Here is a 16,891-nt window from a genome sequence, read left to right on the forward strand (position 1 = left end):
ACAAGGAACATTACTACTGATATCCCATCAATCCTGATTGATTATAAGTGGCCTAGTTTTTAAAACCTCTGGTTTATTTTTCAAGGTGAAATTTAATTTTAAGCTCCACAGGTTTCATTGTTAAGGTATTAATGCCACCTCTGAAAAGTACACCTGCCTATAGACCTTCAAATCCATTGGATACTCACCAGTTCATATACGTGCTATTTGCATAAAGCTCCAATTGCAAGGACAGACAGACAGACAGAGAAGAAGGAATACAGAATCTGGACTCATCTGGGATAAAAAATACATAATATCATAGCTTCTGGTTGGCTCATGAGAATAGTATGCCGAGACTAGATGAGCCTTTGGAGCCTTTTTATACTCTGAGAAGTATTAAAACAGGATAGAGCAGGCAATGAACTGCCCTCCAAATGTTTTCAGACTCCAAGTCCCATCAACCTTGACCACCAACCACACATACATCTGGAAAGCTATGCTTGAATGACGGTGAAAATAACTAAAAGTCCCAAGACATGGTCTGAAGGTGCACGATGCAATAGCTTCCTGAAGCTAACTGCCTGGACACAAGACTTTTACATGTTGCCATGAGTTCCACAGACAAAAGCCAGGATAGAAATGAAGGAAACAATTCTAAAATGTTCCCGATGCTCACTGTTTGAAACTGCCCTTCCCTTCCCTTCCCTAAATAGTCATCGAACTTCAGCTGTGAATTCAAGCAATTTCCTGTGTTGATTTTGAATATACAAATTAGCATTAAAAAAAGGAAATCTCTTTACATTTCTGGCAGGAGGAGCTTTCCTTTAAGATAGACAAGTAAAGCTTCAGCAGGTCACTTGTATCACTAGGAATATGCACTCAGGATCACTTACTGTGGATACTGTGGGTAAATTAATCAACCAACACTCTCAATTTGGCATCCTCATTTAGGAGGCAAGCCTCCATGTGGTGAAGGTGTATCCTTGGGTGTAGAATTGAAATGGCAGCCTACTCTCCATTATTAAGGTAAGTCATTAAACAAACACAGGCAAGCATCTGAAAAAGGTTCTCCTTGTACACACTCCTTTCCCCATTCCTCAAAGCCATTGTGCTTATTTACAACAGGTGTGGGGAACCTTTGGCCTTTCAGATGTTACTGAACTACAACTCCCACCAGCCCCAGCAAACATGGCCAGTGGCTAGGGATGATGGGAGCTGTAGTTCAGCAACACCGGGGGGGGGGAGGTTCCTCACATCTGCCTTACAATCTTCTCCTAATTCTCCTCCACTACGGGATGCAGGCAAGCCTGCAATTATTCACACTAAACAGTTGAGAAAATTAGGCTGAGATTTCATGCTTTGCCAGGAATCATATCCACATAAAGGCCATCAGACCAAGCTTGTAGAGTCCAGCTGAGGACTCTAAAACATTTATATGCTATTTTAAAAGGTGGGGAGAGAGAAGGACCAACAAAGAAGAGGAAATCAGAGAGAGCTGAAAATTGTAAAGAAGAGGCTAAAAATACAGAAAGCCCTTTCAGAACAACATGACAGACTTTGTCACCGTGCTGTGTAAATGTCTGAATGACTGCTTTATATATCAAGTTGCTAATGGTAGCAATTTGAACTACTATGAAAAGGATTTTTTTACTAAACCAGTAATTACTTAAGAACACATATCTAAGCTGTGTGATTTTAGGCAAGCAATAAGCAGAGAAGGTCCTTCCCTCTTTTTTTTAAAGACGCTGCTACATGAAGAAGCAAAAAAAGCATGCTTCTATTTCATTCCTACTTTGTGGTACGAACATTATGTATAGGAAGCCTGTACAGAATTGTATCATACCAATTTAGGGCACCAGCAGCAGCTTGGAGGAAAGATGCGATATAAATGAAATGAAATGAATGAATGAATAAAAGCATGCACCTCATAAACTACTTGTAGGTCCTCCAACATTTCTTTATGCTTAAATGATGCACACCACGTCTCTCATTTGTTCCTACAAAGAAAATTTCCACCATAACAATCCCACCACGTTAGAAAACTAATCCAGAGAACTACCTCAATTTGAAGTTGACTGGGAGATGCCTTTTTGCCACTGAGAAAGCAAGACATCACTTTTAAAACATTACTATTAAGATTGCGTGTTCTCCTTTCCCTCTTTCCCCTCACAGCCATCCTTCCATTTCACTGAGCAATGGAGCAGTAGGCTTTGAACTTGTCAAAGCACCACATGCTAAACCTTTCTTTGCTGGTATCTGAGTGATATTGACATGTTGCGTGTTCACAGAAGGCAGTTCTTTAGACAAAGCTAATGACGAGTGACAAGTTAATGCCTTCAGGCACAAGGAGAAGAAGAAGAAAAACAATCGTCTAAATAAAACTGCAGATTGTTTGAGATCGGAGTGGGGCTTCCAAAACAAGCTGCCAAACGTTTCATAGCAAAGTTCTCCCCTCAGAACTGCAAAGGGACAAAATCAACACAACCCTGGATTGCCCTGCAGGTTTCTGTCGTTAGAGCTGGCACACTGGCCCAAATAATAAAACATTCGCTTGCACTGTTCTTGTGCACGGAAAGATGCAGAACTAGAGCGTGAAAGATGGGCTGGAATGACCGTAAAATCACTGATCTGGAAACCATCATAAAGTTGATCCAAGTACTCCAAATTTTTGAAGGAAGGACAGTATTACGAAATATTTATGTGTCATCCGCATCTGTCCATTACCTCATGACCATAGGTGAGACCGCAGTAAGTCGCAGCATAGTGAGCTGCAAGTGCTGATCTGACCTCCTGGCGGGTGAGCACTGCTGCTTACCAGGATGATGAGGGGGAGGCAACAGGGAGGGCAATGCAATGTGTTTGACCACACCACCACCCCTGCCATTTCACTGCTTCCCCTCCTGGTAAGAAGCAGTGACTCAACTGCCAGCAGGTCAAGTAAGTGTCTCCACCCCACTGTGCCATCCACTACTGTGAGACAGTATGCTACATACTACGCTATGCTACGCTATAGTAACTCCAGAGCATCCTGGTGCATTGTTAAACGAAGTTTATAATTTCAAAAATTCTTCTGACTCACTGCAGTGGACTAAATTCCTAGATACAACAAATCCCTCTCGTGCACATATGAATTGCCAGTATCAAGAGACTTGCCCCCCCCCCCAAACTCTGAATCCTCAGTAACATTATGACATTATATTCCCAAGGTTCCTTGGAAGTAGCCCCAGGCATGATACTAGATTTCAGTCGTAGAGCTGATGCACTGAAAGCTATTTCTCAAGATTATCTCCAGCCCCATGGCACTCTTCATTTCCCAACATGCATGACAAGAGTCTGGACTTCTGCACATGCCACATTTTATCGACTGGCTGCTACATGGACGTGTAAGTAGCTGTAACCCAACCTTCTAAGGCTGTGGATCATTGTCTTAACAATAAAATAATTCTCCAGTATGTCAAGATATATCTACAGTCTGTTGCTAATTTAATGTGTGATTCAGAGGGCAGACACCACTGGATAAAATGAGTTTATAATTCTGCAAAAATGTGTACATGCAACCTCTAAGAATGGAGTCAGAAACAGAAGGGCATTATTGTATTAAGACAGCACATATGCTTTCTCTACAATTCCTTCAGAGCCTGAGAAACAAATATACAGTGGTACCTCTGGATGCGAACAGGATCTGTTCCGGAGTCCCGTTCGCATCGAGAAGCGAACGCAACCCGTGTCTGCGCGCCTGCAGGTCACGATTCGCCACTTCCATGCATGCGCATGACATAATTTTGACTGCGCATGCGCGAGCAGCGAAACCCGGAAGTAACTCATATTGTTCTGTTGGGTTTCCTGTCATGTGCCTCCTGCCCTGTAAATTCCTGCATCTGCTATGTGGAGTTTGGAAGCATCAGCACAGTTACCAAGTGACTTGCCGGAGTCAGATGTGCTAGACAAGAGTGGCTAAGACTGAAAGTGGGGTGCTGTAGGCATACTCATATCTAAGCACCATCTCTACCTCTCCTCTCCCCTCCTCACCCCAACTTTGCATTCACATATTTGTGCACTGTCCCGTTCTGAGAGACAGCCCTACATTCTACATTCAGGCCCACTGACAATTATGCCAAAATGTTGAGGAAAAAAGTCCAAAAGCTTTTAAATTGGGTTTCAGTGACCCTAGTGAAAACTTTAATAACAACTGCTTAAATATTTCATAGGTTCCTTCCCTAAATAGCCATCTTTCTTGCTGACTTAGCTCTGCATTACACAACAATGAGCAATAAATCAGACTATAACATGTTTTTCACAATGAAGTGCACCATGCTGGTTGATGCCCATTTTTTGGAGAATTGCTTCTGACCCCATTAAATGAGAATCTTTGAGATTTGAGTATAGATGCATATATTTTTCTCTTCCTTCAAGAGTAAATATGTTTTACGATAAAAATAATACACCTTTTATGCATCAGTTATACTACTGCAGCAAATGGAAGACTTACTTTGTATGCAGAATGCATACAGCATGGAATAAGTCCTGATAGAAGTTAAAAGAATAATTACCATTATTTGTCTAGTTAGCTGACAAATTGGAACTTTTCTCTGCTTTGAATTCTTGAAAGAACACTGTGTCATAGCACAAAGCCCCTATTTGATCTAAGTTTAGCTATTATCAATAATAATTTTTTCTATTCACTTCTTTTGCAGTTACATAATGCTTTTTTTCTTGCAATGTAAAAGAAAAAGAGAAGTCGTAATTGCATATTTGGTCCTTTTGCCTCTTGCTAACAAGACAGCAGTCTAAACAATTACGGGGTAAGATGAGGAAAACCACACTAGATTCTGCACATACACTCTCTTCATAAATCAACAGAGCTGGATTAAACATTAAAGCTTACAGGGAGTTACAGGGTGTATCTAATGGTGACTGTCCACTAATGGAAAGAAAAACCTTCAGCAAAACAAGAAGGCCCGTTCTCATGTTGCCGCTTTCCAGACCTCTTTTGGAGGAGGCCCATGAAGCATGGTCTCAGATTATGATCACAGGGTCCAGATTGGTTCATATGAGGAGTGGCAGTTCTTGCACCTTGTAGCACATACAAATGTGCTCCAGAGGATTAGGGGACTCTCTGTAGTATGTTTAGGTGCAGTGTAGGGTGCTGCGGGAGGGATTTATGAAAATGGCATTTTTCAGTGGACTGCTCTCCCCCAGGGAGGCTCACTGGTGCCTTCGTTACATATCTTTAGGCTCCAGGCAAAAACATTCCTCTTCTCCCAAACAATCTATGGCCTTTTAAACTGTGTGCGGGGTATTGTTCTTGTGGTATGCATTTTTATGTCTTTATATTGTAAATCACCTTGAGATCATTGGATGAAGAGTGGCATAGTATTTGATAAATAAGAACAACAACAAACAACAAGTAAAATAGAAGGGGAGAGATTACTGAAGCAGGGGGAGGCAGCGAATAATTTAGGACCTCTCTGCCCATGCATCTGTTCTGCATGTCAAATTGCATCCACACTCCTTCTTTTAATCATAATCACAGCAGGTCCATATTTAAAGTCCTAAGGATGCTGCAATTGTGTGTAGTTTGGCCCCTGACTATTAAATCATTTCTGTTCCTCTGTCAGGGTCTTCTTGCATGAGCACTGCGATTCAGGAATCATGAACTCATGCAAGACCCAAGTCTTCTGAGAAACTGAAAACAACAACCTTGCCTTCTGTGAAGACAAAAATGAAACATAAAATACAGGACCTTTCATAAGTTCCTGGCTTCTACCTTGCACGGTTCACACAAGCAAGCTGCTTATATGAGCATGCACTTTAGCACAAATCAATCCCGGCCTCTCATCGGAGCCAGCTCCTGGATGACAATTCTTCAATTCTGTCATACACTGCTACTCTGAGAACAGTTTTTCAGATAATTAGAACTTTTAAGAAATCCTCTTCTCCACAAGTGGCTAATTCAAATGATTAAAGTAGGAAGGTTTCATAATCTGGTGTCTAGACAGTACTGTCCCGCATAGTAGCTAATCAGATTTTCTTCTTTTAGTTCATAATTAAAAACAAATTTCTTATATTCTAGTTAACACAAAAATGCTGCAACCAAGAACCATCAACATCTATGACTAACAGCTTGTTTCTATGTATGTTTAAGTAAACAGTAAGAAGTATACAATACATTGAAATGTGTATAAAGAAGAAAGCAACCCTAAAAAAAAAATGAAAATTCTATTTTTATTTGCAAATGCAATCAATTGCTTATTTTACATCTAATATATCTTATACAGTGGAGCCTCGGGTTGCAAATGTGATCCATGCAGGAGGCACATTCGCAACCCACAGCATTCACAACTCGCAGTGCCGCGTCTGCGCACACGCGTGACGTGATTCGGTGCTTCTGCACATGTGCAAGGTGCAATTTAGTGTTTCTGCGCATGTGCAAGCACCAAAACCCGGAAGTAGCCTGTTCCGGTACTTCTGGCTTCGGCACATCCGTAACCTAAAAACACGCAACCTGCAGCGTTCGCAACCTGAGGTATGACTGTACTATAGTCTTCATTAGTGGCAGTAGTTACTTCCAAGTTTCTGAACGAGAAGTTTCTTTACCTTTACTGGAAATAACTAATACAGTGGTACCTCGGGTTACAGATGCTTCAGGTTACATATGCTTCAGGTTACAGACTCTGCTAACCCAGAAATAGTACCTCGGGTTAAGAACTTTGCTTCAGGATGAGAACAGAAATCGCAAAGAAACGGCGCGGCGGGAGCGGGAGGCCCCATTAGCTAAAGTGGTGCTTCAGATTAAGAACAGTTTCAGGTTAAGAACGGACCTCCAGAACGAATTAAGTTCTTAAACCGAGGTACCACTGTACCACTGAAAAAGAGCATATTCTACTTAAAAAATTAGGCAGAGTAAGATTTGGGGCTACATTTGCAAATGAACAGTGAATTTTATTTAGCATCTTTTTAATTTTCCCTCCCTTGGTTTTTTGGTCAAAGTTAGAGATGTCTTCCTTTGCTCTGCTGACTTCATCACTGTAACTAATAACACAACCCTATGTATGTTTATTCAGAAGCTAAGTCCAACTATGAGTCTTACTTTCAGGTAAAGTACGCATAGGATTGCAACCACAGACTCCCAGTTGTTAGCAAGGATAGGTTTACATCTAGCTCAGATGTAATAGAAACAAGTGCACAGTAATAGACACAAGTCCACTGGTGGACTGGATTATGTCTTTTTCTGGACTGGTCATTATATATATATATATAGAAAAAGAAGAACATACTAATAATATGAATATCACCAATAATATAATTTGGGTAAAAATCACTGTTCAAAAATAAAGTAAGAATAACACTGAATGAGGAACCACCTATTTTGCCTTACAAATATTAGAATTATAGGTGTAGAAGAAAACAGATAGGTATAGAGGAAGACCAAGCATTGCTTTGCTTATTTTACTTAATCTGGCTGCATTTAGACATCACAATAAACCAAGCCACAGTGAACCTTTGATTTAAGTACTCCCACCTCCCGCCACCCAGCACAAATGTGAGTTCAGAAGATTTCACTTCTTTTGATTAGTTGCAGCTTATTGTTTAATCCAAACCCAATAAACATTGGTTAACCGTAACTATAGTTTGCTTAAAATAAATCAAACTATGGGTTATAAAGCTGGCTTATTTCAAACAAAAGTTAGGTAAGATTAACAGCAGATGCAACATTAGTTTGGTCTGAGATGCAATGCTAAACTGAAGCTAACAGAAAACAGACGCAAAAACTTCCAGTCTTGTCCTCATGATTGCAGCAGAGGAGACACACACATGCACAAGGTCATATAAGTTGGCTCCTGTCACAACAAGCCATCATATTATGGTTCACTGTGATGTCCAAATACAGCCTTGCTAAATTGAACAATGGAAGGAATTTGCCTAAATACCAGTACTAGAAAAAGGAGGTAAGCATTATAAGGAAGTAAATAAGGAGCAAGAAAAGCAACAAACTCACACATTGGTTGTAAACACTCCATAGATCAAATCTTGTTCAGGTAGATAAAATGTGCTTTGCAGTTCATTGTAGTAGAAAGGGATTTCACCAGAACGGGAGCAGTTCAGCCGAGCCTTCATAAATGTTGTCCATGTGTCCTCCAATAAAAATCTCCCCCCAATGTCGTTTTTGCAAACCCTTCCCACGCGAGAATAGACAGTTTTCCCACAGTCATGTTCTACAGCATTCTCACGGAAAAAGAAGTAAGTGAACAAACCAATGTCATAGGCAGCAATGAAGTTGGGCTCTGGAGAAAAATAAAGCCATAAAACGCAATGAGATTTACATAGAAAGGGTTGGATTTACACAGCCTGTGGGGATAAAAGTTCAGGAGTGATCAGAGGATGAGAAAGAGGAAAACAAACCTCTTTTTTTTTTCTTTTTTACAACATCCAAGAAACAGGAGAACACAATAGGCTTGTTTTTATGGGCACATTCATCATTTGATGACTACATCATTAAGAAAAGACCATGAAACCATGTGAGGGGGCTGCAGGGTCCATAGACTAATTCCACCCCAAGCTGAAGCTGTGCACCATAGCCATGCCCTCTGGTACATATGTGGAGCTTTTTGTCATGTTGGCATATACAGAGAAGTGTTTCTGTAAATGCCAATGGAAGAAAAAGCTGCACATGCGTACTGGTGTACAAAAGTAGAATTCCTCAGCGCAAGAAGATACCCCAATTGGAGATTAACATGTATAGTATTCTTTTGCACAGGAGCTGAACACACTGGCTGTGTAATTGCTTTTCCACTTTGTGCAGCTGTGATGAGAGGCTAGCCCACAACGCCCCACAAATGTCCTTTCAACAGGTGGGGAAGTTTCATGTGAATGTGAGTACCCATACACTTCTGAAATGGTACACACATGGAATGCTTATTTTAAGATGATGCCTGCTACAACATACATGTACATTATCTAAACACAAAAAATATTACTTCAGAAATACTGTTTTTATCCAAGTGTAAATTTAGTAAACTGACTAATGAATCAATTAATCAACAAAAACTCTTATGATTAAATTAAACTGTCTTGAATTGGATTGCCTAGTTATTATTCTTCATGTCTAATTTTTTTACAAGTGGGGGGCTCTGTGTGTGTGTGTGTGTGTGTGTGTGTGTGTGTGTGTGTAGCAAGGGAGAATTCAGCCATGTGATTCCTCACTCACAGTCTGAAATGGCATATATTCCAGAAGCAGTTTTACCACCTCATCTGCCTCTTGTACAGATTGACTACTTTGAGCTACAGTGATGGTCAATACTATAAGTATTTTCAAAAACACAACAAAAGAGGGAGGAGTGGGAAGAGGAACATCAACTGCTATTTCCTAAAACAGTCAGGTGCCTCAAGGACTGAGGCTAATTGATACTGTGATTAAATGGTGGGGAACAGCACACTGTCCTTTTTCCAGGGATCTGCCAATTTCCTTTGCTGCAACTAATACATGTCACTGTCAGATACAAGATCCTGGGACCAGTAACGTTCCTGCAGTTCACATATTTTCCCCACGTTTTCTACACACTAGAGCTGGGCTTATCCCAGGTGCCTCCCACACTTTTAGGCCTAGGAGCACATCTTAGAAACTGCTGTGGGCACCACAAAATACCCATCTACAGAAAAAAGGTAATGCTCAGAACCTCCCTCTCCAAACAGACAAAACACCAGCACACACCACAAAACTATGTGCTAGCGCTGAGGGGCAGCAAACTGTGGGCCCAACTCTTTCCTCTTAGTGGAAGAACAGAATTTGAGGCATAAATAGATAATCGGCATACAGCAGTGATTATTGTATAAAATGACAATTCAAGAGAAACCTTTGGGAAATTAATTCACACTGCTAATACTAGACTTCGACCACCTCCTCCACTGCCTATTTCTCCCTCTTTCATCCCACCCTGGTGCTTGGGAGCATGCTGTGCATCCATGTGCTCTGAGTGTGCATGGAGGTACCTGCTTAAAGACTCAGCTGACAGACCACACAGGTAACGGCTGTACAGCAGCTAAACAGGTGGAAAGACAAAGCCTACAGTGAAAGGGAAAACGGCAGGTAGGGTTATTTGCTTGTCAGCTGGAGCTGTGCTGAATTATGATGAATGGAAATCCCCCTGAAGGTACAGAGAGATATGTTACTATGCAGGAGGCAGCATTCACCTGGGTTTAAGCAGTATTTCCAGCAGAGAAAGCTCCCTGCGATGTCAACCTTGGAGGAAGGGACATCGCACGAGTATCCAAATATGTATTGTTTTTTTCAGTCAACTAATTAATTGACCAACCACTGAGCTCATCAAAACAAGAACAAAACAAACCTTTTAAGTCATTTTGCAAGATTCCTTGACCTAATGCAGGTGTGAAAGATATCTTCACCCATCCCTCACTGTGAAATGTATTGATGGCATTGCGGCAAAGTGCATTTTTAAAGGCACCAGCACAAGTTTACTGTCTCGCTGAATTTGGCCAATTGCAATAATCCACTGACATCTGGCTGTTGTCATTAAAGCCATTCCTTACACTTGAGAATGAACCATTTTCTGTAGGTAATATCTATATATCACCCCATAGATTAAAGTCTATGTGCAAACATCCCAAAGAACAAAAGAGCAGCAAAGTAAGGTATGTATTGATGGCAGTCCATCTCCAAATCCCAAAATGGCTCTAGATTATGGTTTGTAGTACATGCTTTCACTACTGAATGTCCCCTGCAGCAGAAAGTAATACTGGGGCCCTGTGAGGATTCTGCTGGCTGAGTGAGAAAGCAAACTAAAGGGTACACTTTCTCTGAATCCCTTCCTCCTCCCATGAGAATTTGTACTAATAATTAAGACTGGAGTTTTGAAGTCATGAATTCCAAAGGAATCTTGATGCATTTAAAATGGGGCTATTCTGCAACATGCTAAGTTCTGCTTTCCGATAATGCTTTCTGAGTGACTCTATACTATACGTTAGCCTTTGAATAACAGGGAAGCTCCTTTTTTTGTGTGTGGCCTAAAAGTAAGCAATGCCCAACAACAGGGCAAAATAATTACAATATAAGGTAAGAAGAGGGGTTCAGGACTATATCTACATAAAGTAATAAATTTTTTTATTCAAATCATATGTGGCCAACTCATTAACAAGAAACTTGTTTTATTTTTATGAGATCTGAATAATAATAAAATAATAATAATAATAATAATAATAATAATAATAATAATAATAAAATTTATTATTTATACCCAGCCCATCTGGCTGGGTTTCCCCAGCCACTCTGGGCAGCTCCCAACAGAATAATATTAATAATAAAGCGATAAAACATCAAACATTAAAAACTTCCCTAAACAGGACTGCCTTCAGATGTTTTCTAAAACTCAGATAGTTGTTTATTTCCTTGACATCTGATGGGAGGGCATTCCAAAGGCGGGCACTATTACTGAGAAGGCCCTCTGCCTGGTTCCCTGTAGCTTCACTTCTCGCAGTGAGGGAACCACCAGAAGGCCCTCGGAGCTGGACCTCAGTGTCTGGGCTGAACGATGGGGGTGGAGACGCTCCTTCAGGTATACTGGGCCATTTAGGGCTTTAAAGCTCAGCACCAATACTTTGAATTGTGCTCGGAAACGTACTGTTTAGCAGTGAGATTTATGCAAGAGTTATTGTCTGGGACTTGCTTTCAAGTGGATTCTGTTTGTTGCTAGCATGGTAGCCGGAAGGGATGATCTTGTCTTTCTCATCTGACACAGGTTTTTCCGTCTCTTCCTTACACCACTTCTGGCCAGTGTGAGGGGCTGCATTTGGGCAAACCAATCAGGGCAAATCCAAACCAGGAACCCTGGTAAGAAATGGTGTTCAGCTTCTGGATCCCTGGTGCACCTGAAAGCCTCAGTTACAATAACAGGTAATAACACCTTTCACCAACTCCCATCTAGTGAGAAGGCTGCAATCTGATCAATTTGATAAGGCCTAGTGATCGCCATTTAACGGGATTGTTTTTATTGCTTATTTTAATTATAGATGTTCATATTTCAATGTCTAAGTCAAAACAATATTTAAATTAATAAAATCTTCCTCTTGGGGCTGCACTACAGTACTCTGCATGGCAGAGGTGGGGAGACTCCAGCCCGTGGGTCAGATTTGGCCTGCCAGACCTCTCAGTTTAGCCCATAAGGTCATTTCCCCCAAATCATGTCCACCTACCACATCCTCTTGCTGTACACATTATGCCATATGTGAAGTCTGGCTTAGGGTAGAAATGCATCTGCTTCTCCTGCAGAAAGCAGGAAACCCACACACAGAAGTGCATCCACTTTCCATTTTAAGTCACAGTTGCTGAAGTGAGCTTTTGTCAAAGTTCTCAATAGATAAGCATTCACATCCAAAATCCAGTATTCACCAAAATAAACAGAAACACACTACAAACTCATTCATCTGAAGGGGCTATGGAAGAGCTGGAGGAAGAGGCTGGCTACTTAAAATATTTAGTCTGCCTTATCACTGTATGAGTTGGTAGATAAATATATTGTGGACACCCCCGAATGTGGATAGCTAAATATTTTAGGTAAATGAATTTTATCTTCATTATGAGATAAGGGGGGGAAATGTCATTTCCCAAGACTGCACAGCTGGTCTTAATGATCTCTATTTCCCAGAGTGCTCTTACCATTAAGCCACTTGGAGTTGTATTGTGCTGTTCTAAGAGGTGGGACATTCCCAAGGCTGCGGTAAATAGCAGGATCTCGTCCAGAGAAATCAATGACCGTTGCAGCATACAGTTCTCCCTGCGATGTGATCACTGCTGTTGAGTTGTGCCGGGGGTCATAGGGACAGCGGGCTACCCCATTTATTTTCTCAATGATTTTGCTAAGATTTCCCACCTGTATGTAAAAAGCAATGGAAGAGAAAAGGGTGAGGAGAACAGTTTGACAGATAACACAGTTGGCCAAGCAATACTTTCGTGTTTTTGCAACCCCACAGATCCCTATAGGTTAAATTAGCAAACCTGGATAATGCTACGTGCACCAAAGGCATGGTAAAAAATAGCTTTTTCTGAGCTAGCATAGCTAAGCATACCATGCCTGTATTCTTTGCACAGAGGTAAATGCTATCCCTGTGGAACTGGGTGTATTCTTTTCAGAAAACTTAAATCCAACTGAATCTAGGCTTTAGGGAGACTGGGCAGCAAGGGAATTCCTGAGCACCAGAGTAATGCTGGCAAATATCTACTTTATAGCTGACTCTAGTTCCCAAGTGGAAGCTTGCACACTGATTTGCTGGCCGTGTCAAGTCATCAGAAGCATCTCATCACTATGTTATTTTTACCTTCATAATGCCCTTCCATGTACTCTGCATACTAGTCCTGCTCCTCTAAGTTATAGTGACTATGGTCCACCTGTTTCAAGGTCCTCTTCACATGATCTGACATGAAGCTCATGCTTTCCTTAGGAAGGTTTTAGATATTTGAGGAAAGACGGGGGGGGGGTTCCACAAAAGTGTGAGTTCTCTTGGGTTGCTGAGACTCACAAGAGGGCCTTTGCTGAAATTCTTAGGAAATGGCCAGATTTGTATGGCAGAAGGCAGTCCTTCATATTTCCAGGTCCAGAAGCATGAATGGCTTTAGAAGGTCATCACCAGCACTTTGAATTGGACCAGGAAACAAATTTGAAGTCAGTGCCATTGCTTCAATGGGGGAGTTACATTCTCCCAGTATGTGGCTGTTGAATTCTGGACCAAATGTAGTTTACAGGCTTACTCTTCATAGGCAGTCTTACACACAGCACATTACAGGAACCCTGAGGCCTGTGAACATGCAGCCTCCAGAAATGAACATATCTGATGCACCAGCCTGAGCTACATCCAGGATAAAATCCAAACCCATAGCAACCCTTCAACTATAAAACTGCAGCCTTAGTAACTTAATTCCATGCATTACTGCATTTGACCAGCCTTCCATTTTGCTGTTTGCTGTAGTGTCTAGCAGGCTCATTAACAGAGTGCAATGCTATGTCATCTTCATGCCATCTGCTTCCATCTTAAAACGTTAACTGGCCTTTCAGTGCAGAAGAGAGAAATGCACATGACTGGAGCAAATGGAAAAGAGCTGAAAATAGGCAACCACTTTCTTCCATCCTGAAGGCTATCACCTTTTGTGTATAAATTGATAGGTGCGAAAGTGGCACTGTCACCTCAGAACAAAGTCATCAGTCCTACCATAAATGTAGTGTGCCTGCAGACACTTAAAAAAGAGCTATGGTTTAGTAACCAACAACATGCTCTTCAACCAAAAAAACTAAGTCAGAGAACTTGATAGTATTTCTGCACAAGATGCTTAAGCAATAGCTGCGAGTCAGAACCCAGAATTCTAGGTTAAATAGTGTATTTGTCTGACCTATTATGAATCTTTTCATCACTGCAGAAACTTTACTGCTCAGTGATAACCTCAACCTACCATAATGTATAATGTCCCCAACATATCTTGCTATTTCTCCTCCTCTTCTCTCGTATGCCTACACATCTATTGGAATTCGTTTAGAACAAGTGGAAGCTGCAATGAAATGCTGCAGCAGGGAATGCTCCTGTTAACAGTCAGCCACACTCTCCTCCATCATACCTCGCTCTATTCCTTTCACTTGGTTCTTCCTTCCCTCCACCTTCCCAGCCAAGAGTAAGTCACCTTTCAGACCTGACTGTGTATACTCACTTCTCACTTGGCTGTTTTAGGAGTGTCCCCCCCTCCCCGCTTTAGTCCCACCCCACCCCTCCACCTCAGAAGACTACTTAGGGATATTATCAAGAAGAATAAAATTCCTAAGCCAAAATGAAAGAGTAAGAGGAGCCAAAGGAGAATGTGACATGTTTTGGTGAGGAAGGAACAAACAACTGAAGAGGGGCCAGCAGCCTATTTCCTGTAAAAGCTACTCCTTCCTTTGTCCACTAGAGGCGCAGGTAAGCATAACCCAGTGATGCTACACAGGCAAGTAAAACTGAGGCCTTTACATTTCCCATCTCATTTACCTATTGTCAGGGGACTGCCATTGGAACAGGGGAGGAAGGCAGGGGGGCCGTTGGGATACAGAGAGCCTCCAAAACTCCCGAGGAGCAGTTCCTCTTCCAGCGGTGGGAAAAGCCACACCTCCAGTGGAGCAGAGAGGGAAGGGGCCAGCCAAGCAAGGAGAGGGCTCGAGGATGCTGCTGAGAGTCCCAGCGTCTCACCTCACCAGGCTGGCCAGGAGGGACACATGCAACTTCTGTCGCCCAGCTTGCGCAGAGAGGTGAAACGCAAGCGGGGGGAGGCTTGGGGTGCCGAAGTTCTTATGTTGGGGGAGAAGCCGGAAGGGGCCACTTCCGGATTCTGCAAGTGACTAAGATGGACATGAACTTTGTAGATCTGCACTGTAAATAGTTTGCACAATAAAACCTGTAAAAGACAGGTCGGAGTCCTGCCTGGTTACTCACAAGCAACCACCATCAGCATCTGACAACCTACAGTCATTTTATCCTGCTCTCTGATTCATCCTTAAAGAGAAGAGGCACAACTTACCTGTCTGCTGGAACACACTGGTGAAAAAGCATTGGTACCACAAGTGAAAACTTTCTTTCCATACACAATCAGAACACGAACATAGTTCTGACATTCCTCCTGAAACGAAAAGCAGAAAAACACATTTCCAAGAAAGAGTAACAGCCTGTGCTTAATATGAGTGAACATTCCCCAGGGCTTAGTCCAGACTCTGTTTCTGATGTCATGCTTTAGTCCTGGAAAATATGACTTGGAAATAAAGACTAGTGTGTCTCTGAGCACATGTCAAGTCCATTTCACTGATATAACTAAGCTTCACAGAGGATAATTTCCAGAGAGACTGGCCTTGGCACCTATAATTGTTTAAATTAAAACACCAAGTCCCTATGTTCATAAATCTGCTCTTAATGTGATCAGGGAACATTATATTCAAGAATGATGCACCTAGTGTCATGTATGTGACTTCCCTCAGTCAAGCCTTATGCTGGTAGTGGATTACCAAAAAGAAGATAGCCAAAACTTTAAGCATCTGCTTTAATGGACAGCACAGCCCTTTCAAAAGTCTTATAATCTCAAAGGTACAAGGAGCACAAAGCAGGTGTGGAACTACAATTACTGACAACTATTTTTGGTGAGGATTTAAAAAGCTTACCTAACAAAGCTAAGATAATCAACCATTTGACGATGAAGTTGTACAATGAGTAGCAGGGTTGAGTTAAGACCATAATAAAATAAATGGAGCCCTGGTGATCAAGCAAAAAGCTCATCCTCTTCTCACAGTAGCCAACCAGATGCCTATGTAAAGCCAACAAGTAGGACCACGGTGCAATGGCACTTTCCTCACCTGTCCTTCCCAGCACCTAGTTTTCAGAGGCACACTGCTTCCAATAGTGAAGGCAGAATATGGCCATGATGGTTTGCAGCCATCAATAGCCTTTGTCAAATCTTCTTTTAAAGGATTAAAATTGGAAAGAGGTTGCAGTGAATGTAAACATAATACAAGAAGTCTTTGCTGAAGCGTTTGTTATAATTCAGCACTAAGCAATCTGGAAAATGAACCTTCATAAAACTAACAATCCATGTGTAATATATTCTATAAAACGTAATTAGATTATTGGCAAACTGGGGTGGGAGACAACATATGACTCAATCACCTGGAAAAAAAATATTCAGTATATTTCGTTCATAATGATCAATACCTTTGGCTGGTTGTCACTTTCACCATCTGGAAACTGGAACTTAATATATCAGCTAAATTCAAGGAATATGGACACAAAACTATGGTGATGCTTGGTCCACCACAGAATGGGATGACATTTGTTAAATTACAAGTAGGGCTGCTCCCATTGCCTACATAAAAGGCAAGAGAGAAGCACTGCTTCC

At 41.5% G+C, this 16,891-nt stretch overlaps 1 protein-coding gene across 12 annotated transcripts in view; it reads right to left on the bottom strand.

Moving 5' to 3' along the window:
* SEMA5B (semaphorin 5B) overlaps window positions 1–16,891 on the bottom strand; it is a 354,034-nt gene that overhangs the window by 77,303 nt on the left and 259,840 nt on the right. For all 12 annotated transcript variants that reach the window (XM_053403821.1, XM_053403874.1, XM_053403856.1 and 9 more), the window contains 3 exons: window positions 15,530–15,628; window positions 12,653–12,866; window positions 7,982–8,267 (listed from right to left, as the gene is read on the bottom strand). In XM_053403821.1, the coding sequence (XP_053259796.1) occupies window positions 7,982–8,267; window positions 12,653–12,866; window positions 15,530–15,628 (599 nt within the window). The remainder of the gene's footprint in view (window positions 1–7,981; window positions 8,268–12,652; window positions 12,867–15,529; window positions 15,629–16,891) is intronic.

The sequence above is a fragment of the Podarcis raffonei genome, chromosome 1 (assembly GCF_027172205.1).
Source record: "Podarcis raffonei isolate rPodRaf1 chromosome 1, rPodRaf1.pri, whole genome shotgun sequence".
Lineage (NCBI taxonomy): Eukaryota > Metazoa > Chordata > Lepidosauria > Squamata > Lacertidae > Podarcis > Podarcis raffonei.